At 38.9% G+C, this 21756-nt stretch overlaps 1 protein-coding gene across 2 annotated transcripts in view; it reads right to left on the bottom strand.

The window, feature by feature from the left end:
• Positions 1-8017: 8017 nt before the first annotated feature.
• LOC126278959 (TLC domain-containing protein 5-like) overlaps positions 8018-21756 on the bottom strand; it is a 37384-nt gene continuing 23645 nt past the window's right edge. The window contains exon 4 of one of the 2 annotated variants that reach the window (XM_049979241.1): positions 8018-9940. In XM_049979241.1, coding sequence (XP_049835198.1) covers positions 9900-9940 — 41 coding nt within the window. In that variant the 3' untranslated portion in view covers positions 8018-9899. Of the gene's footprint in view, positions 9941-13818; positions 20622-21756 lie in introns of those variants that run through there. The other variant, XM_049979243.1, reaches the window with a different exon arrangement.

The following is a 21756-nucleotide window of genomic DNA, read 5'->3' as shown; positions in this document are numbered from 1 at the left end:
CCCCGGGGGGATGAGGGACTGTGAGAAGGGAGAAGGTGATAGGACGAGGGGGCGGAAATGGTTGGGTGGAGGGTGTGAAGGCAGTAGGTTACTGTAGGTTGAGGCCAGGATAATTTCAGGAGCAGAGACAGTATTGTCAGGATAACTACCATCTTTGCAGTTCAGAAAAGCTGGTGATGGAGGGGTGGATCCAGATGGCCCGGATTGTGAAGCAGCCATTGAAGTCAAGCATTTTGTGCCGCAGCATGGTCTATGTTGCTTTTGGCCACAGTTTGACTTGGTCATTCATCCTGGTGGACAGCTAGTTGCTAAGCATACCAATACAAAAGGCTGTGCAATAGCTGTAGCAGAGCTGGTACACAATATGGCTATCTTCACAGGTGACCCGGCCTTTGATGGGGTCAGATAAACCTGTGACAGGACTGGAATGGGAAGTGTAGGGTGGTGGATTGGACAGGTCTTGCACCTAGGTCTTCCTTAGGGATATGATTTGTGTTGCAAGGGATTGGGGTGGGGAGTGGCATAGGGATGGACTAGGATGTTGTTGTGGTTGGGTGGGTAACGAGAACTCTACTTCAGGAGGAATGGGAAAGATCTTGGGTAGAATGTCCCTTATTTCAGATCATGATGATAGATAATCAAAGCCCTGATGATTGATGTGGTTCAGTTTCTCCAGTCCGGAGTGATATTTGGTGAAGAAGGGACAGTCTCTTGTTGCTGGTTCTTGGGAGCGGTGGGAAGATTGGGGGTTTGTGAGGAACGGGCAAGGGAGATCTGTTTTTGCGGACTGGGTCCGAGGGATAGTGACTGTTTGTGAAGGCCTTGGTGAGACCTTTGTTACATTGGGAAACAGAGTAGTTATCACCGCAGATACACCGCACCTGGGTAACAGGGCTGCATTGGAGGGACTTTTTGATGTGGAAGGGACAGCAGCTATCAAAATGTAGGTACTGTAGGTTGGTGAGTTTAATGTGGACGGAGGTGTGGATGGAATCGTCTGAGATGAGGACATCAACATCTAGGATGGTGGCATGCTGGGTTGAGGAGGACCAGATGATGTGAATGGGAGATAAGGTGTTTGAGGTTATGAAGGAATGAGGACATGGTGTCATGGCCTTGAGTCCAGATCATGAAGATATCATCAGTGACCGTGAATCAGGCTTGGGGGTTTGGGGTTCTGGGAAGATAGGAAGGTTTCCCCGAGATGGTCCATAAAGAGGTTGGCATAGGAGGGTGCCATGCAGGTGTCCATGGCTATGCTGTGGATTTGTTCATATATAATCTGTTTAGAACTCTGAAAGATGTTGGGAGAGGTTGTGTTCAATTGCAACAAGACCATGGCATGGGCATGAGGGATGTAGGGAAGTGGTGTCAACAGTGACCAGTAGGTAACTAAGAGGTAAAGAGATGGGGTGTTGGAGAGTCTGTTTCACAACCCCCCCTCCACCCCCCCCCAACTCTCTCTCTCTCTCTCTCTCTCTCTCTCTCTCTCTCTCTCTCTCTCTCTCTCTCTCTCTCTCACTCACACACACACACACACACACACACACACACACACACACACTCCCCCCTCCCTCCCTCCCTCCCAGACTGCACTCCCAGACTGCATTCATGTAGCAGCCAAATTTGGATCGGAGTTACTGCTGGCGGCAGCCAAGTGTGAGTGAGATGTGCTTGCTTGTGTATGTTCTCTTTACTGAGGAAGGCTTTGGCCGATAGCTACATGTGTAACAGTCTTTTCATTGTGCCTGTCTGCAACTTGGCAGTTCATCTTTACAGCGAGTAGCAATCTGTCCTGTTCCTTAAATTGTAATTTTGTCAGACAGCAAAGGACGTGGAGGAGCAGTTAAGTGGATTGAATACTATCTTAAAACTAGTTACAAGATGAACATAAAAAATGGATAATGGAACACTGACAAATTAAGTCAGGTGACACTGAGGAAATTAGTCTGGGATATAAGACACTAAAAGTAGTTAATGAGTTTTGCTGTTTGGGTAGTAAAATAACTGATGATGGCAGAACTAAACAAGATATAAGATGCAGACTGGCTATATCAAGAACAGCATTTCTGAAAAAGAGAAATCTGTGAACATATAATTTAAACTTAAATGTTATGAAGTCCTTTTTGAACGTATTTGTCAGGAGTGTAGCCTCATAGGGAAGTGAAAGTTAGACGATAAGCAGGTAGGTTAAGAAGGGAATACAAACTTTTGAAATGTGTTACCGTAAAAGAATGTGAAAGATTAGATGTGTAGATTGATTAACTAATGAAGAGATATTGAATTATGATAACAAAGGATGTTAAGGAACAACATGACCAAAAGAAGGGACAGGTTGATAGGGCACATCCTGAGGTATCAGGGAGTCATCAATTCGTTAATGAAAGCAAGTGTGATGGGTAAAAATTATATATGGAATCCAGGTGTAGACTACAGCAAGCAGATGCAAATGGCTGTAGGTTGCAGTAATTACTTGGAGAGGAAGAGACTTACACCGCTTAGACTAGTGAAAAGAGCTACAACAGACCAGTCTTTGGACTGAAAACCACAACAACACTTCTTTCTGCACTCTATCCTTGCAAAATGACCTCTGGGATACCAGTATAAAAGAGTAAATTAAAACTACTGATAATACCCTCCATAAAAATGTTAACTTGTGTCCCATATCTTGTGTTGTTGTACCAAGTTACATGTTTGTGTAGAACACGTTGTCATTATAAACATTTGCCATAGTGTTGTGATTGTCATTGTGGCTAAACAGCCTACTAGTATAAATCATCAGCAAGAAATCCATCTTCCCTACATAATGTATATGGTATTTTTTATTTTATTTTTATTTATTTATTTATTTTTGGAAGAAGTCTTGGCTGTTATTTTACTAACTAAACAACTATTTGCAGAACACAGGGTGAAATATGCAACTAAATTTAAAAAAATGCTTGTATATGCACAAATTTTTGCAGGGTGATAATTTTTGTGTGTGACATGCTCTCAGGAGTGCAGTGAAACTGTTATACTAGTATGAATATACAGTACTGTAGACAGTTTTGGTAGCTCTCTTTTCCTGTTACATTTGTATATATTATGGTTGAAGTTCAACAGTGCACGATTTGTGGTGCCTATTCTCAGATAGTTACTGAATGTGCAGTATCTGCTGGTCAGAAAAACCAATGGTAAGGAAGAAGCCAACAGTAGAACTTCAGTCCATGACATGTAGTTAGTATCACAGCCACCTCTTCTGAGAGATGGTAATAAAGGTCGTAATGCATCAGGCCATATGGTTTGAAATTGTCACAGATTACACAAGGATTAAAGTGAGGTAAGAGAGAAAAACATGAAAGTGTGCTCACAGTGGTGCCTTTCACAACCATAAATGACACAATAGAAAGGAAGATAATTGATGATGGCATGGCAGAACCTACCCCATACACTGTACAATGACGTGCATACTCTAGATGCATGTGTGTGTGTGACAGTTTTCTCTTGGACTGGATCTCCATTTCCAGTGATAACTTATTAAGTTTTCTTGATAAAGCAACTTTTTGCTTTTCAAATTGTTTAATGTTTCCTGAAGTTTGACAAGGTTAAAATGTACTACTAAAGTGACTGGTTCTATTGGTGGTTTTATGTGAATTCACACTCATAGCAGGTGTATGTAAGTTGACTAAAGAATACTAATAACAAATACTGAGATTTCTTTACATTTGTATTTCATATTTTAATTAAGAGATCAACGTAATTCATAAGATAAAATTCACTACCTTTCTCACCAATAATTTTGAAGAAAACATTGATTTTTGAACCTATATTAAATACTCTCCAAACTGTGGAATGGTAATGTCAAATCTGCTTTATATATAAAGCTGTGTGTGGCTGTGTGTCTGAAATCCCCCAAACACCTGGATCAGTGCCAATAAAATTTGGCTCAAAAACAGCAAGCCTCATCGGTATCAACACTGTTGGGTTTATAATCTCCTAGCTCCAGTAGGAGTGGAGATATGGGCAAAAACATGTTTTTCCAACCCCTGGCTTATTGGCTGCCCTCCACAAAAGGCATATTGTGTGGGAACAGTATTGGCCTGCCAAGTCAATCCCTCCGATGGCCTTCCGACGCCGCTTTTATTCCATCCTGGCCACGTATCAGGGCTCTCGCGTTGTCTATACCGACGGGTCGATGGTTGCTGGTCGTGTCGGTTATGCACTAACTCTAGGGGACCATTCTGAACAACGTTCGTTGCCGGCTGGCTGCAGTGTTTACACTGCTGAGCTGGTCGCCATCTTTCGTGCCCTAGAGTATATCTGCTCCTGCTCAGGTGAGTCCTTCGTTATCTGTAGCGATTCCCTGAGCAGTTTATGAGCTCTCGACCAGTGTTTCCCTCATTCTCGTCTGGTGATGGCTATCCAGGAGTCCCTGCATACTCTTGCCCGTTGCGGTAGATCTGTGGTCTTCGTTTGGACTCTGTGGTCTTCGTTTGGACCCCGGGCCATGTTGGGATACCCGGAAATGAAACTGTTGACCGTCTGGCGAAAGAGGCCACTAGTGCACCATCTCCGGAGATTGGCCTCCCGGCGACTGATTTGCGGGCACTATTACGCCGCAAAGTTTTTGATTTATGGGACACTGATTGGCGCAACCTGCCCGTGCCAAACAAACTCCACCGTATCAAGGAGACGACTACTGTGTGGCGGTCATCCATGCGAGCCAACCGCAGGGAATCAGTCGTCCTTTGTCAGCTCCGCATTGGCCACACCCGACTCACGCACAGTTATTTACTGTGTCATGAGGATCCCCTCTTTGTCGTCGTGGGGCGTCCTTGACGGTGGTCCATATTCTGTTGGAGTGCGCTGCCTGATATGCTCTCTGCGCTTTTATCTGACGACTCTTCCATAGCGGACATAGTTCTGCGTTTTATTTGGGCAGGGGGATTTTATCGCTTAATGTAAGTGTGTGTTTTTGTGTTGATTCTGGCCTATGGCCTACGATTTGTCTGATTTTTTTTTTTCATGTGTTTCTCGGTGGTTGGCTTTTCCCTTTTTGTTTGTATGGTCGGCCAACCACCGTCACACTCTGTGTGATTTTAGTTCGTCTTGTCTGGTCTTTGTCTACATTTCTCTTGTTCTGTGCCGTCTGTCTTATCGTCTGTTGATCGTTTTTATCCTCTGTGGGTGTTTTTAGTATTTGGAAAAAGGGACCGATGACCGTAGCAGTCTGGTCCCTTTAACCCCCACAAACCAAACCAATCAACCAGCTTTGCAGGGCAGCATACTTCTCAAGGGCACAAAACTGTTTTCCAGGCCCCAACATGTAAGCCGCCCTGCATGACAGGCATGTTGTATTGAAGTAGTATCGGCTGCTGCATCGGCACGCTTTGTATGGTGGCCTGTATTTTATGGGCAGTTAAATGATTGACAAGCCCCTGATGTGTAGCCTGCCCTGCATAATAAACATGTTGTGATAGTAGTATCGGCCTGCTTTATTGAACTGTGTTGCAGAAGCTACACATGCCGATGAACGTGGCTGGGGCAGGTTGAGATGGATAGAGGAGAAATGGACAGGTGAGGGAAGAGGAAATTGACAGAGAGGGGGGAGGAGGGGGGAGATGCTTGAGGCAAGTGGAAGGTGTAGAGGGCAGTTGGCATGTGGGAAAGGAAGGAGGAGGTGGAAATGGGAAAAGATAGGGGTCAGAGGATATGATCAGAGAAAGGGGAGGGTAGGAGACAAAGTGACAGAGAGAGTGGGGAGGAGGAGATAGACATATAGAGGTGGAAGAATGAGGTGGAAACACAGAGAGGGAAGAGATGTGTTAAAACACTTAGGAGGGTGAATCTGCAGGGGAAAAGACTAATAGACTACAAATGCTACTACTGATTTATTTCTAAGTAGAGCTTCCACTGTTGTCTTCCAGAATTTAAAGATGATGCATAATCAAGTATTCCAAACAAATCCTATATTGTCCGATCCAACACTCGGAAGCTGTTGTAGGGGCCTACAAATGTGTGGGACTCTAACCTGCCATCTGTTCGCAAGTCATTCAGGTTCTGTAACAAGAAAATGGAAAGAACAGTACTCAGCGCTCCTGCCCCCAACCAGTTGTTGTTGTTGTTGTTGTTGTTGTTGTGGTCTTCAGTCCTGAGACTGGTTTGATGCAGCTCTCCATGCTACTCTATCCTGTGCAAGCTTCTTCATCTCCCAGAACCCACTGCAACCCACATCCTTCTGAATCTGCTTAGTGTAGTCATCTCTTGGTCTCCCTCTACGATTTTTACCCTCTACGCTGCCCTCCAATACTAAATTGGTGATCCCTTGATGCCTCAGAACATATCCTACCAACCGATCCCTTCTTCTGGTCAAGTTGTGCCACAAACTTCTTTTCTCCCCAATCCTATTCAATACTTCCTCATTAGTTATGTGATCTACCCATCTAATCTTCAGCATTCTTCTGTAGCACCACATTTCGAAAGCTTTTATTCTCTTCTTGTCCAAACTATTTATCGTAAATGTTTCACTTCCATACATGGCTACACTCCATACAAATACTTTTAGAAACGACTTCCTGACACTTAAATCTATACTCGATGTTAACAAATTTCTCTTCTTCAGAAACGCTTTCCTTGCCATTGCCAGTCTACATTTTATATTCTCTCTACTTCGACCATCATCAGTTATTTTGCTCCCCAAATAGCAAAACTCCTTTACTACTTTAAGTGTCTCATTTCCTAATCTAATTCCCTCAGCATCACCAGACTTAATTCGACTACATTCCATTATCCTCTTTTGTTTTTGTTGATGATCATCTTATATCGTCCTTTCAAGACACTATCCATTCCGTTCAGCTGCTCTTCCAAGTCCTTTGCTGTCTCTGACAGAATTACAATGTCATTGGCGAACCTCAAAGTTTTTATTTCTTCTCCATGGACTTTAAAACCTACTCTGAATTTTTCTTTTGTTTCCTTCACTGCTTGCTCAATATACAGATTGAATAACATAGGGGATAGGCTACAACCCTGTCTCACTCCCATCCCAACCACTGCTTCCCTTTCATGTCCCTCAGCTCTTATAACTGCCATCTGATTTCTGTACAAATTGTAAATAGCCTTTCGCTCCCTGTATTTTACCCCTGCCACCTTCAGAATTTGAAAGAGAGTATTCCAGTCAACTATGTCAAAAGCTTTCTCTAAGTCTACAAATGCTAGAAATGTAGGTTTGCCCTTCCTTAATCTAGCTTCTAAGATAAGTCGTAGGGTCAGTATTGCCTCACGTGTTCCAACATTTCTACAGAATCCAAACTGATCTTCCCCAAGGTCGGCTTCTACTAGTTTTTCCATTCGTCTGTAAATAATTTGTGTTAGTATTTTGCAGCTGTGACTTATTAAACTGATAGTTCGGTAATTTTCACATCTATCAACACCTGCTTTCTTTGGGATTGGAATTATTATGTTCTTCTTGAAGTCTGGGGGTATTTCGCCTGTCTCTTACATCTTGCTCACCAGATGGTAGAGTTTTGTCAGGACTGGTTCTCCCAAGGCCAACAGTAGTTCCAATGGAATGTTGTCTACTGCGGGGGCCTTGTTTCGACTCAGGTCTTTCAGTGCTCTGTCAAACTCTTCACGCAGTATCGTATCTCCCATTTCATCTTCATCTACATCCTCTTCCATTTCCATAATATTGTCCTCAAGTACATTGCCCTTATATAGACCCTCTATATACTCCTTCCACCTTTCTGTTTTCCCTTCTTTGCTTAGAACTGGGTTTCCATCTGAGCTCTTAATATTCATACAAGTGGTCCTCTTTTCTCCAAAGGTCTCTAATTTTCCTGTAGGCAGTATCTATCTTACCCCTAGTGAGATAAGCCTCTACATCCTTACATTTGTCCTCTAGCCATCCCTTCTTAGCCATTTTGCGCTTCCTGTCGATCTCATTTTTGAGACGTTTGTATTCCTTTTTGCCTGCTTCATTTACTGCATCTTTATATTTTCTCCTTTCATCAATTAAATTTAATATTTCTTCTGTTACCCAAGGATTTCTACTAGCCCTCGTCTTTTTACCTACTTGATCCTCTGCTGCCTTCACTACTTCATCCCTCAAAGCTACCCATTCTTCTTCTATTGTATTTCTTTCCCCCATTCCTGTCAATTGCTCCCTTATGCTCTCTTTGAAACTCCATACAACCTCTGGTTCTTTTAGTTTATCCAGGTCCCATCTCCTTAAATTCCCACCTTTATGCAGTTTCTTCAGTTTTAATCTACAGGTCATAACCAATAGATTGTGGTCAGAGTCCACATCTACCCCTGGAAATGTCTTACAATTTAGAACCTGGTTCCTAAATCTCTGTCTTACCATTATATAATCTATCTGATACCTTTTAGTATCACCAGGCTTTTTCCATGTATACAGCCTTCTTTTATGATTCTTGAACCAAGTGTTACCTATGATTAAGTTGTGCTCTATGCAAAATTCTACCAGGCAGCTTCCTTTTTCATTTCTTTGCCCCAGTCCATAACCACCTGCTACGTTTCCTTCTCTCCCTTTTCCTATTACCGAATTCCAGTCATCCATGACTATTAAATTTTCATCTCCCTTCACTACCTGAATAATTTCTTTTATCTCATCATACATTTCATCAATTTCATCAACATCTGCAGAGCTAGTTGGCATTTAAACTTGTACTACTGTAGTAGGTGTGGGCTTCGTATCTATCTTGGCCACAATAATGCGTTCACTATGCTGTTTGTAGTAGCTTACCCGCATTCCTATTCATTATTAAACCTACTCCTGCATTACCCCCTATTTGATTTTGTGTTTATAACCCTGTAGTCACCTGACCAGAAGTCTTGTTCCTCCTGCCACTGAACTTCACTAATTCCCAACCAGTATTGTTTGTTAATTGTGAAAGGTTAAAATGAAGAAAAATCATCTTTTACATGTGTTTGTGTAACTTCCCCATACAACTACTTTCATGCCATATACTCAGTATTAACAAATGTGTTGCTTGAAGTAATTAGATAAATTTAATTAAAATTTGATATATCCCTCATTCTTCAGTTCAGGAGTAAAACTGAACACACATGTCAAATATGAACCGGAATTTAAATCTGGCAGCTGTGATAGTAGACAGAAATGGACTTGACCTTTACAGGATGTAGTTGGGGATGTCTGGAATAGCATTGTGATGCTGCCGTTAGTATGCCACAACCACTAAAGTCAAGCCAACATGTATAGGTACAAAAGCCGGTTGCACAACACATAGTCATCAAATTTTCTGTGAAGGAATGTACCAAGTCTGTGGAAATTTTGAGGAGGCACCATGGGGAAGAAACCCTTTCAAAACATTTGTAGCAGGATGACTAGCTGTGAAAAACATACATTGCCAAAGATAACTGTGGACAAGCATCATAACAAAAACATTTGTGCAGAAAATTGGTGCATAAATCTTTTGAAAATTTATTGACACTAGAAATGAGCTATGGAAGTGCTCTAGCTGATGTCACTGGTGAACTCAACTACTGGAAATTGTTTGCTACACATTCTGCTGTTTCAACAAGGAGAGACTGGAAAAAATTCATTGGGCAAATCTGAACATCCATCTTAGAATCTCAGTTCATCACCCTGTGACTAATTAGACCGTGGAAAGAACAACTTGGAGGACAATGGTTTGGTGACAGTGCAGTGGAAGAGGAGTGTGTGCACAAGTGGCTTTGCCTTCTTCTTTCTTCGAGGATAACAACATAAAGTTGTCATTTTCTTGGAAATCGTGTGTAGCAGAGCCAGGAGCAGGGTGAATTTTTGTTTTGGTTGATTCGGTCAAGTTTGCAAAGAACAATTCCAGTTTATATAATGGTCTCCCCACATACTTCATAAACCTCAGCCATAGCTTGAAGTGTTAGGTAGAGATTTTTTCTCACTTATCAAGATCCGTGGTGTGTGTATAAAAACGGAGACCTGCAACAAAGCGAAAGCCTTTTTATTTTAATAAAAAAAATATACAACATTATAGGCTTAACTCATATTAAGGTTCTTAGTCAGGTAGGATAATTACTCATATCAATCATCAGCAACAAACGTGACTTGGTACATCATCAGACTGTGGACAGAATGTCTCGCAATGTTGTTTGTTATTCAGTGATTGCAACTGATTGCCACAGATACTGGTGGAGAAGATGGAGTTAAGCTGCTGTGTAGAAAAGGCTTTGTCTGCTATGAATGCGGTACTCTGTTGTCTCAGTGGATGATAGTTTTGACACAGGTTTCCATCCACAATTTATTTTTCTCCTGGAACCCCCTAAAATCATTAAACTTTTTCCTTATACAAGAGAAAAACAACTTGCAGATGAAAACCCATGTATGAAACAATAATCCCTCAAGGCAACAAAGCAGTACATTCATAGAATATGGCCTGTCTACACAGCATATAGCTCAGTCTTCTCCAGGGGCAGTCATTCACAATCGCTGTATAACAAACAACATTGCGAGACAATCTGCCTGTGGTCTGTTCGCATATAATCTCGTGTTTGTTGCCAATTGGATGGCCTAGGCCCTACTGGCAGGCACCATCACCTGATATTTAACACTCTGTAGCATTAATGGAAGACATTTCTGCACACTGGTTCCTATCCTCAATTTGTTCTTCAAGACATCCTCTACAACCCCTTAAAATTTTAATAAACATTTTTGGAACAGCGATCAAATTTTTTTTTAAATTCTTCTTTTTAAAATTCAGTCTTTATCACAAGAACAGCAGCTGAGAAGAGTGCTCCACCTACCATCTTCGAAGGATGCCAAGGGTCTGATGATGGTCGTGTGATATGACCGAAACCGGTCACCTATGTTCTTGTACCATGGTGCGATCAAGACTGAATTTTAAAAAGCAACATTTTTAAAAACCCTTAAAATTTGTTACATCTTTTCTGGTACACTCTGTAGATAGTTCCATTTATCTCAGTGAAGGTAGTCTGTTTTTTTTATAGAGTGTGTGTGTGTGTGTGTGTGTGTGTGTGTGTGTGTGTGTGTGTGTGTGTGTGTGTGTGTCCATCCATATTTCTTCATTTGTTCAGTTTTTGCAGTTAGTAACTAGACATTACTATTCTAAAGTTGTTTCACCAAGATGTAGCAGAAGAATCACTAAATATCCTGTGGTAGAAGAATCAATAAATATCATTATTTTTCTACTTCAGAGAGTGTAAGAGGCATATTAACAACATTTATTTTGAATTGTGTTTTCTTATTATTTTCTACAGTACAATTTACTACTATGCTGCATTTTTTATAGTCAAATAATGTTTTTTTTTTTTAATTTATGATGTAATCTGTCCCTCTCATCATCAGAAATACTTTTTTTTCTCCATTGTCTGAGATCAGATTAATGTCAATTTTATTGTGTCACTATTGGTAATTGGTGAAATATAATGATTACACAGGAAATACGCAATTTTTATCACTGTTTCTCTGATAATTTGTTATTACTTGCGTATGTGATCTAAGTTTCAGGTTACTAGGCCATGAAATGTTACTAGTCTGGTGTAATATCCTTGATGTATTTAGTTTCCACTTGTCAAACAATGGAAGGTCAAGGAAGGAAAACAATAATATGGAAAGGATATATTGCTACTCCCTGTACAGAAGAGACTTTGAGTCGCAGACAGGCACAGTGAAAAAGACTACTAACTTATTAAGCTCTTCCAAAACAGCACTGAGAGACAGTGTACATGTGTGTTTAAGTTGTGTTTCCCCTTCCCCCCTCCCCCCTCACCCACCACCACCAGAAGAAGATCCTTATGCAAAAGCTTAATATTTTAGCAGTCTTTTTCGTAGTGCCTGTCTGCTACTCAGTGCCTCCTCCTGGTGAGTAGCAATCTGTCCTTTTTCATATTGTAGTTTCCATGTGTGCTGAATTTAAATTGCTTACCCATTCCTTTGATATTTGTTATTGAAATTAAAGTAGAAAACCATCTGTTGAACAGGAGAATTTGTGTGAAAGTCGTATAATGTTTCTCTATGTTTACACTGTTGAAATAACCCAATGTTAGTAGTGAATGTTTGCTAAACTTGTTTTATGTGGTGCAGATATAGGTTATTCTTATCATCAGGTATGTGAGTATTAGTGCAGTGATTTGATTCAATATCAGCTATGCATTATAATACTAATAGAAGTAATTGTTGTACCAGAGCTCAAAAATAAATTGAAAAGTCAACAGATTGTCATGTGTGGCACAGTGTATGGTTGATAATATTCTCTATTCTTAATGTTCAAATATATTGTTGTCTAAATTGGCATTTAACACCAGTAAAGTGACAGTGGACATGAAACATACATTTTAAATTAAATTTGCATAACAATTTTAGGAATTTTATAGACAGCATTTTATCATGGACATTTGAGTTCGTTTCAGTTGATTATTCTGACTGGGGATTATGTAAGGAGTTTTTTCAGAATTCAGACTGAATTTTACAATCTTAAGTTTAGTATCAAGACTAATAGTTTTGTACATAATTACAAAGTATTGTTCTCTCTAGGAACAAGAAATTGTTTAGTGTCACCACTAGAAATTATGTAGATTTTATTAAATGTCTCACCTATGTAATTGGTAAATAGTCTGAAAAGACTGCTACACAATTAACTCTTCTTGTTAAACCCTTAAAACAAATAAATTGATGCCATGTTAGAAGTTTTTATTGTTTTGATGATTTCTGCTGCAGGTAATTTCATAGCTTAGGCTGGCTTTTCTAACCACACACTACTTTCAAATTTTTTAATGAATTTGCCTGCTGATGTAGACTGCAAGTACATGAGCCTTTTTTGTTTCATTCGGCAACATTTATAGCTGAACCTTCCTCTACTTACTTGAAAATTAAAAAAAAAAAAATGAAATGAATATATCAACTGAATCAAAGATATACTGTTCTCAACCTACAAGCATTGACGTACTCTGAAATTTATCAACAGTGTTTACGTTATTGGGTTATGCAATGAACTTAAAATGGATGTGTCATTTAGTATGAAATAGGGGGTGTGTTAATATTTGCAGCAACTACCCAGAGTTCCTAACTTCAGTTATGTTTCATCATATGAATAATAAAAATAGGCAATAAAAATTCCCCACTGAATTTGTTCAGTTGCAAAAGATGGTATATTTCTTATCTTTGTGACAGAACATAATGAAATGGGGAACTTATTTTCGTTTGGTGCACATGTTGTTCATGGTTGCTTGTATGAATTTTCTTTTGGATATATGCATACTAGATTAGACATCATTTTACAAAGGAGGTTTGTTCAGAGTTTTGTTGAAATAATCAAGTTATTACTGAATAAGATGTGACGGTTTTGGGACATGGTGATATCTTGTATACGAAATCTTTTACGGTTGTACTCTGTATATCCCCGCACACACACCTGTTCAGTTACTTTGTACTGGCTGGCAATTGTTAATTTCAAATTTGTACTTATTCATTTGCATAAATTTTGTGTGTTGTATGTTGTGACAGAGGTAACCAAACTTTACCTAATAAACAAAAGAATATATATTTTCAAAAAAAATATTTATTTTTATGCAAATCACAACATAAATAGCATTTAAACTGTGCTAAAAATGGTAAGTTATATTTTTTTATAAGAATTGCCTCTTGGACTATCTAGGTTGTGAATAAGAAATTTTGATAAAACACACCATTAACCGCTTTCAAATTCTGTAATGTTTTCCCAATTTTTTTCCTACCTGTCTGTGTAACATATGGAAATTGATTTTCGGGTTTTTTACATTATGCTAAATCCTGGCTGTAATTGATTGGAATCAGCCTCCAGACTTCTCAGACAATTTATGTTGAAATGACTTTTCAGTCATTTTCCAATGACTGTTACCCATATAGACTTGTTGATCCATTGTGTATTAATACATTTTCTATCTAACCTGCACGTATGACCTTAACCTAATGTGTGTACCAGCACTGTTTGCATACTGTCACCCAAATTATTGAATAACAGAGATAAGTCAGATGAAACAGATATGGGCTGGCCACATAGTCTAACTAGTGACAATTTTAAAAACATAATATTACTCTGTCGTAGTGTCTTTGTAAAAGTTTGGCATTTTGATGAAAGCCTAAGTTGGGCAGAAAGTGCAACATTCAAGTCATTTCACACATTTAAGGAGTGTGGAAATCACCAAGTATCCTTTGAATAGCTAATAAACAGGTTTCTATTATTATCACCAAAGTTTATTCAACAACTGCATATTTATGACATATTATTGACAAACAAGTAACAGCTTCAAAACACAGCAGAGTAATAAGAAGAGAATTGTCTCGTTATCAACTGTCTCATATCAATTTTAGAACAAGATTGAGAGAGAGAGAGAGAGAGAGAGAGAGAGAGAGATATGCACCATGAAGAAGATATGCACAAATTGATTACAAATTGATATTCAGCATTGTTGGTAGAAGTCAGTGATCCATGGCCAAACACAGTGTCAATAAGAAACCGGTTGACCTTGAGAGACAACAGAATGTGAGGTCTGAGCAGTGATCAGAGAGGCACTCAGAGCCCTGGATTCATTATTATCGTCAATCCAATTGGTGCTTCAGTGATCAGAAGGGTCATTAATAGGCAGCTCACAGAAAGAGGCTGAGTTCATGGCACCCCTTATGCCAACTGCCATTTACCTTTGAAGCCAAAAAGCTTGTTTGCTCATTGACTGGAGCAGAATTAAAAAGCTTGTTTGCTCATTGACTGGAGCAGAATTGTGTTCAGTGATGAGTCTTGTTTCAAATTGAGCCCCAATATCATGATTCTACACCCAGTTTTACTGTTCTTAATGGAAACATGGCTTATATTTCAGCAGGGTAATGCCTAGGTGCACAGAGAGAGTTTCTATTACTTGTCTTCCTGCTTGGCAAATCCTGTTTTGGCCAGCAAGTTCATCGAATCTCTCCCCAATTGAGAACATTTGGAGCATTACGGACATGTCCCTCCAACCAGCTCAGGATTTTGATGATCTGATGTGTTAATTGGGCAGAATTTGGCACAGTAGCCCTCAAGTGGACATCTAAAAACTCTGTTAATCAGTGCTAAGCTGAATAGCTGCTTGCATAAATGCCTGAGATGGTCCAAAGCAATCTTCACATCTACCAATTTCCATACAATTTGGATAATTCCTTCATGGTGCATTATTTTTTTCTGTCTTAGAGTATATAAGAGAGCTCTTGCAGTTTCAGAACAACACCTAAGAATTTATTGCTGTTCAGTGCAATCCACAGGCTACAACCCAGGGTTTATTTCCAAACCAACATGTGCAGCAGTCTTGAATCCACTAGACGAAGATGTCAATGCTTTTTTTGTTTTGTTTGATGGGACCCCATCTTTGAAAGCTGACTTTTCAATAACATTGTTCCAGTTTTGACATCTTCAAACAATAGAAATCATAGAACAAAATCTCTCATCCCACAGCAACCTCACCACAGATGCAATAAAAGAAATAACAGATATGCTCAGCTTGACAACTGAACAAAACTACTTTCAGTTTGAGAAAGAATATTATTTACAAAAAGATGGGCTGCCCATGGGATCCCCAATATCAGGAACACTAGCAAACATTTTCATCAATCACCTAGAAAATCAGATATTTGAAAAGATAACCACTAATGAAAGTTTCAAAATCATATATTGTGGATGACATTATTTGTCTGGTAGATGAGCCAAGTGAAAAAATAGATGAACTCCATTCAGAAATAAACAAAGCTCATCAGAACATAAAATTCACACTTGAAAAAGAAAATCAGATAAATTTTCTTGACATTACAATAAAAAAAGAAAATGGCAAACATACATTTAACATCTTTAGAAAACCAACAGCCACAGACACAGTAATACATTCCACATCCAACAACCCCCACAGCCAGAAACTTGCAGCACTAAGACACATGTTACATAGATTAAACAGAATCCCACTCAGCAAGAGAAACTATGAACAAGAAATGAGTACAAACATACAAATAGCTAGGAACAACAGGTATGACACACATGTGGTAAACAGGCTCAATCAAAAAGTAAAAACACAAATACAAAACAAACACAACATTTCCAGAATACTAAAGAACTCACAAACTGAAAACTTACAAACACACACAATGACAACACCACATAGAAAAGAACCAGAAGGTACACCATGACCTACACACATAAATTAACACACAGAGTTGCAAACATCCTAAAGAGACAGGGCTTCAAAATAGCCAGCTACCAAGAGGGACAAATTCCAACAATCAGGAATATATAAACTTTAATGTCAAAGTTGTGATGCAGTATACGTAGGCATGACATGCAGTACACATAGGCATGACATGCAGTAATTTTGAAACAAGATACAAAGAACATATCAGATGTTGGAAGTATGGAACAAACCATTCCACATTTGCAGAGCACTTAAAACACAATAACCATCATCCTACAAACATGGAACAAGAAATGAAAATAATGAGAATAAGCAACCATGACAAACATCTTATACAAACGCAAGAAAACTTCCACATCCAGAAAGCCATAGCAGAAAACAAACATGTGATAAATTAACAAACACACATCAGCACAGGCTCCCTACTACACTTAATAAAGGAGATGATGACATAAAACAAAAAAACTCTTCCCCACTCCATCCAGACGGACGGACGGAGACACACACACACACACACACACACACACACACACACACACACACAGCCACAAAAAAAAACACACACAGTACAAAAAATTATATCACCAAAACACACACACACACAAATGCATATATGAACACATCACAGATACTTCAATAATTACACTCAAAAGTTTGGCAGTAACATTCAGTCTTTGGTAAAAACATTTGACAGTCGGCAACAGAAACCGAAACATTGCATTGAAACAAGCGTTCAGTTCATAGTGCTGTGGTATGTGGGAAAAAACTGCAAATTGGCATTCATAAGAAGAACAACAACACCAAAAATGCAACAGGAGCGTAATATGTAAGAAATTGTCCACGCAACCTGTAAGTATAGTTCAAAACATTACTACTTAATAGGAAATACCAACCACCAGAACTGTTTATAACCTATAGGCACCATGACAAAAATGTAAATTAAATAGCTAACGTATGAACATATTCCAGGCCACTGATGATGCGTTGCAGAAAATAAAGGCGAAACGCGTATGGCACTAAAATTGTGTTTTATTCAGTTGCTGTCAGTCAGTCCATAAATAAAAATTATCAGTATACCGTAAAATTGTTCCAGTTCCTTGTCTGCTGTAACATATTGCTGTGCAATATACAATTGGACAATTCCATACAAACAAGTAAAATATTTTGTATGTCTCTGTAACCTTGTCCATTTCTCTTCTTTTTTTGATGAATGCCAAGATTATCAAATTGGAGGCATTGCATGATGAATCTGAAGCACTTTATGTCCATCACAAGGATGAATTTTTCAGTTCCTTCCCTCATTGATTCCCCACAGATCTTCAAGAGTTTTGTGTTTCTTTTGCTTACCTCAATTAAAGCTAAAGGACTAATTAATGCCTTCAGTTCAGTGACATGTATTGTTGTTGCACCACAGTCATGTTGAAATGAATCAGTTATGCTCTGAATATACTGATCTGTATACTGAACAGTGAGATTCAACAAATAATTATCTGTAAGACTTGCCATTTTTGCAGTGCATCAATTTTTCGAAAACGTTGTAAGATTTGAAGCATATTCTCTATGTTGTCAGCATATACAGTAATTAATTTTTTTTCCCTCACAGGTGCTTGCATGTCATTCTCACTGTTTTCTTTGTCCATTTCTGAATCTCCCTGGGGAATCACAATCCGTATGTCCTCCGTGTTCATACTCCTCTTCACATTTGGGAGGACAAAGGTGCAAACTCATGTCCGGCCATCCTGAGTTAGGTTTTTTATGATTTCACAAAATCGCTCAGGCAAATGCTGGGATACTTCCTCTAAAAAGGCATGACTGACTTCCTTCATCGTCCTTCCCTAATCCAATGGGACTGATGACCTCATCGGTTGGTCCCCTTCCCCAAATCAACCTACCAACCATTGCATTGTTACCATCGAAATGCAACACTCTTTTTAAAACTTCCTTAATGCCTTATGAGGCCAGGGGATTATTGTCAACACATTGTCTGTCATGATAAACTGTGCCTTACATAAAATATGAGAGCGGGTCATTTTGAAGCCTGTACATTAAAAATGTTCAAACAACAACAAAAATGCCTGCAGAACTAGTGTTGTATTACTTATGATGGGGGTTTAGATAAGCTAAGTGTAATGTTGAAAAATAAAAAGAAAGTAATGCCAGGAACAGGTGTGGTACATAAAGTTTAACATTCACCCAATATCTGTGTGAAAAGTGGTCATTGGGGCAGTAAAACTTGTAGCAGCAGAGGAGACTGGGATACAGGAAGTTGTTAGGAAGAAGAATAAATAAAGAACCTAGAACTTTATATATCATTATGAACATCAGTGTCAAATAGGATGATAAATTTATTGCACACAGAGTTGACCAACAGAATGGTATAAATAGTTCACAGCTGTGATAAAACAGCATATATCTTTCACGATGCACTAGTGAATGCAGAGAATCATAGGAATTATTTAAGCCTTGACCATCTAAATTATGATTATTGAATTTATAGTTAGCATTTGGAATGTTTTAAGGTCTTCTGTAACCTTTCATCTGTTTGTACAGTATGCACAATCCCATACACCATTTTGTTTTGCAAACTCAGATAGAGAGAGAGAGAGAGAGAGAGAGAGAGAGAATTTAGGTAGTACAAATCCATATAGAAAATGGAACTTCAGCATGTGAATGTTTTCAATACCTAATATTTAACCCTTTAACTGCTATGGATGTGTTAAGGTGCGTGCCTTTGTACTAGTTCCTCTGTGTGCTCTGAACATTTCACGCATGCCACCAGTCCATCTACCTGGTACTCCGAAAGTGTCTATGCGTAGACACATTCAGAGTACCAGGTAGAAGGACTGGTGGCGAGCGTAAACACGTTCAGAGAATACAGGGACAGGTGCAAAGGCGCATGAGTTAACACGTCCAGAGCAATTAAAGGGTTAACAGAACTTTCCCGTTTGGAATGACATAGCACCAATTATCCAACAGAATGTCACCAAAATGCTGTGACTAATTCACTTAAAGTGGACTGAAATAAAGAGAGTAAAGCTTGCACCAAATCAACTTCTGTATATGGCACTGTGACAACAGCTTGTAGATCTACCCGAATGGTGAAACAAAATGATGACAGTTCTATACATAACTTAGACTGCTCTGTCTTATCCAAGCACTTTATTTTGAAATCTGGCATTACACATTCTGAAACAACTGTAAAATGAACTTCTGTATACTTCAGGTCAGCATATCATCAGACAGTACTACATTCATTAGCATTGTAATAGCCATTGTTGTGTTATAAGTTTATTATGTATCGTCTTTTAATTACCAACACATATATGTTTTGAGAATCGATCCATAATTTGTAGCAATACATAAATTTATTGAAATTTCACTGTATTAAGAGATTTTAGTTTTAATCATGAGCATAAGTATGGTGCTTGCTTTTGTGAAAAGGTAGAGCACTTTTCCTGGACACCATTTCTTTCCCTTGCCTCTGTATGTGGGGGTCAGGAGTTGGTTCCATTGTTTCCAGACTCACCTTTCCAAAGCTATCAGAGTTAAAGTGACAGATAACTTCAAACTCATAATTTCGTGCAAGTCATATTTTGGTTGCTTGCTCTTGTGGATGTAACTAAAAATTAATTTACAACCTCCTGAATAAGTGCATGCCACACTGGCATCTATAATTTTTTTTATTTATTTTTTATATACCACTTAATTGCGTGGCCCGTGGATCATAATTGAGACCCCTCTATATGATGTGAAACGGATCAGTTTTACAATTATAATACACTTCCTCAGTGAAGAATATGGCAAAATGCTTATAATTTACAAGAGATTTAATTTTAACAACATACTGTGATTTATTCCTGTCTGTCGTAAAATATATCTTATAAATAAAAAAGTATTATTACACTTTCAAAAATAGTTACATGGTTTAATTGAAGTTTTCAAGCAAATGGCAATACACAGAACATTGTTATGGAGCTGCCATTATGGTAGATATGTAATAGGGCATAAATACATAAAATGATAAGTTAGGATTGTCAGGCTACAGGATGGCTAATATATATTATATTTCTCGATTGTCCTGTAGCCCCTCAGTCTTTCCTTATCATTTTAAAAATGTTCTCTTTATTTCATTTCTTCCAAGTGGTTTTTTCAGATATTGACTGTCATGGTGATCTTCCTCTATTGCATATAAAGACTTTGCCTGCACTATCTTTCCTGCTTCTACTCTGCTAATATTACAGACATCAATACCACAGACAAACATTAACTCACTTTTAACAAGGACCACGATGGCGTGAAACAAGTTGTTATATGCTGAATCTTGCAACTGCTTTCTCCTGAAGGATTTCTTTTGTCTGTGCACTTATGTTTTGGTCACGACTTAGTCAGTCGCTGCGATCAATAGTCATTTCATTAATAGCATACTTTTGTTGCTGATATTTATATTTTTGTTGCCGCAACTGTTAAAAAGATGCACTAGTTGAATGCTTGCAGCTCAGTTGGCATTATAACATATTGTTTAAAACACTTCATTACAGTACAGTATATTATGCACAACTATTCCGTATGAGTGTGCTAAGTGCCCTGTTTCAACAGGTATGAGTGTTCCTTAAAGTGTACTTTTATTCAGATTTGCCATAATTGATGACTTTCAGTATCAAAGGTGACATACTCTCATGAGCAATTGAATCAGAAAGACATACTTTATAGTGTGTAGCATCTCTTTACACCCTGACAATGGCAGTAATATATCATGTGATGGATTCCACAAAACACTGAAAGCAAGAGTGAGTCATCCACATCAATGACCACTCAAACTATAGCTTGGTGTCTATGGTGCACACATCTTGCTCAATGGAATCACAAGTGTGCTGAGTGTGATTGGGGTCAGGTAATCTGGGGAAGGGTGCACAATCACCTCCATGGTTTTGGGGGTGGGGGGTGAGTTACAATTTTCATACAATTTGAGAGTGATAGAGAGGTAAATTAGCTTGGTTTAAAGGTATATGTCCCCGCAGGATGCTGTAGATGAGCAGATGGATGCATGTGATCATACAATAAGTACCCATTTCATTCTTTTGTGAGAGACCATGACCGATCCATCAAGGGCCCAATTTCATACCATGTAAACATCATCCACACAAGAATATTTACAGTATCTGGCAAGCATGACACATTGCCTTACATGGTTTTCTATATATATGTGCTGTGCCATAGATGTGTACCAATGTGTGTGACTCATAAGTCCCAGTGCCCTTCCTCCATGTTGATCATGCACAGATGATTTTCCTTTGCCAGTACAAATCTGTGTGGCTTATAAGATGTTGTGAGCACACACACTTGTGACACGTAGTGGCTTCTGCATCCCACAGTGAGAATGTGATACTGATGTTATGAGCAGTCACTGGTTGAAATTTGCCAGCCACTAAATTTGTAAGTTTTGGTCAATTTGTTCACTCCTACTGTCAACCACAAGACAGTTAGCCATAACAGCAACACAGCCCATGACAATTCTCTCCTCGTGCTGGTAGTTTTCCCTGAATCAATGTCATCATGGTACATTGTTGACTTGGTAGCATGTGAAAAACTCAGTGC

This window comes from Schistocerca gregaria, chromosome 6 (assembly GCF_023897955.1).
Source record: "Schistocerca gregaria isolate iqSchGreg1 chromosome 6, iqSchGreg1.2, whole genome shotgun sequence".
Classification (NCBI taxonomy): domain Eukaryota; kingdom Metazoa; phylum Arthropoda; class Insecta; order Orthoptera; family Acrididae; genus Schistocerca; species Schistocerca gregaria.
This window is presented reverse-complemented; position numbering and strand designations above follow the sequence as displayed.